This window comes from Phaethon lepturus, unplaced genomic scaffold (assembly GCF_000687285.1).
Source record: "Phaethon lepturus isolate BGI_N335 unplaced genomic scaffold, ASM68728v1 scaffold29309, whole genome shotgun sequence".
Taxonomy (NCBI): Eukaryota; Metazoa; Chordata; class Aves; order Phaethontiformes; family Phaethontidae; genus Phaethon; species Phaethon lepturus.
This window is the reverse complement of record NW_010566015.1, coordinates 1-670: the sequence shown is the minus strand read 5'-3', so window position 1 is coordinate 670 and position 670 is coordinate 1. Positions and strand designations below refer to the sequence as shown.

General features: G+C 66.1%; 1 protein-coding gene across 1 annotated transcript; it reads left to right on the top strand.

The window, feature by feature from the left end:
* Nucleotides 1-6: 6 nt before the first annotated feature.
* On the top strand, nucleotides 7-516 carry DTX3 (deltex 3, E3 ubiquitin ligase; the record flags this gene model as incomplete). Its single annotated transcript, XM_010295366.1, has 1 exon — nucleotides 7-516. A coding segment is annotated over one exon (510 nt), but the record flags the coding sequence as incomplete, so codon positions are not given.
* Between the last annotated feature and the right edge of the window lie 154 nt (nucleotides 517-670).

Sequence of the window (670 nt, the reverse complement as noted above, 5' to 3'; positions counted from 1 at the left end):
GAGGAGGAACCGGACCGTCAGTGTCCCATCTGCCTGGGGGAGATCCAGAAGATGAAGACGTTGGAGAAATGCCGCCATTCCTTCTGCGAGGACTGCATCACGCGGGCGCTGCAGGTGAAGACGGCGTGTCCCATGTGCGGGCGCTTCTACGGGCAACTGGTGGGCAACCAGCCCCCCAACGGGCGCATGCTGGTCACCCGGGACGCCGGCCTCCTCCTCCCCGGCTACGAGAAATTCGGCACCATCATCATCCAGTACGTCTTCCCGCCCGGCGTCCAAGGGGTAAGATGGTACCGGCGTCTCCCCACCCACCCGTGCCCCTTTTGGTGGTCCCGCAGGGGCTGGGTGCTGCTGGCACCCAGGTGTTCCCCGGCTATCGGGGTGTTCCTGGGTCAGAGTGGCACCCCTGGGTGCCCCCAAAACCTGATGGGTGCCACTGGACCCCGTGGGCATCGCCCAATCCTGCTGGGTGCCCCGGACCCAGCGCTGGCACCCCTGGGTGCCCCCGAAACCTGACGGGTGTCCCTGACCCAGCTCTGTGCCCCTTGGGTACCCCTGGGTGCCCCCAAAACCCTCTGTGGGTGTCATTGGCACCCCTGGGTGCCCCCAAAATCCTGCTGGGTGTCCCTGACCCAGTTCTTTGTCCCTGGCACCCCTGGGTGCCCCCAAA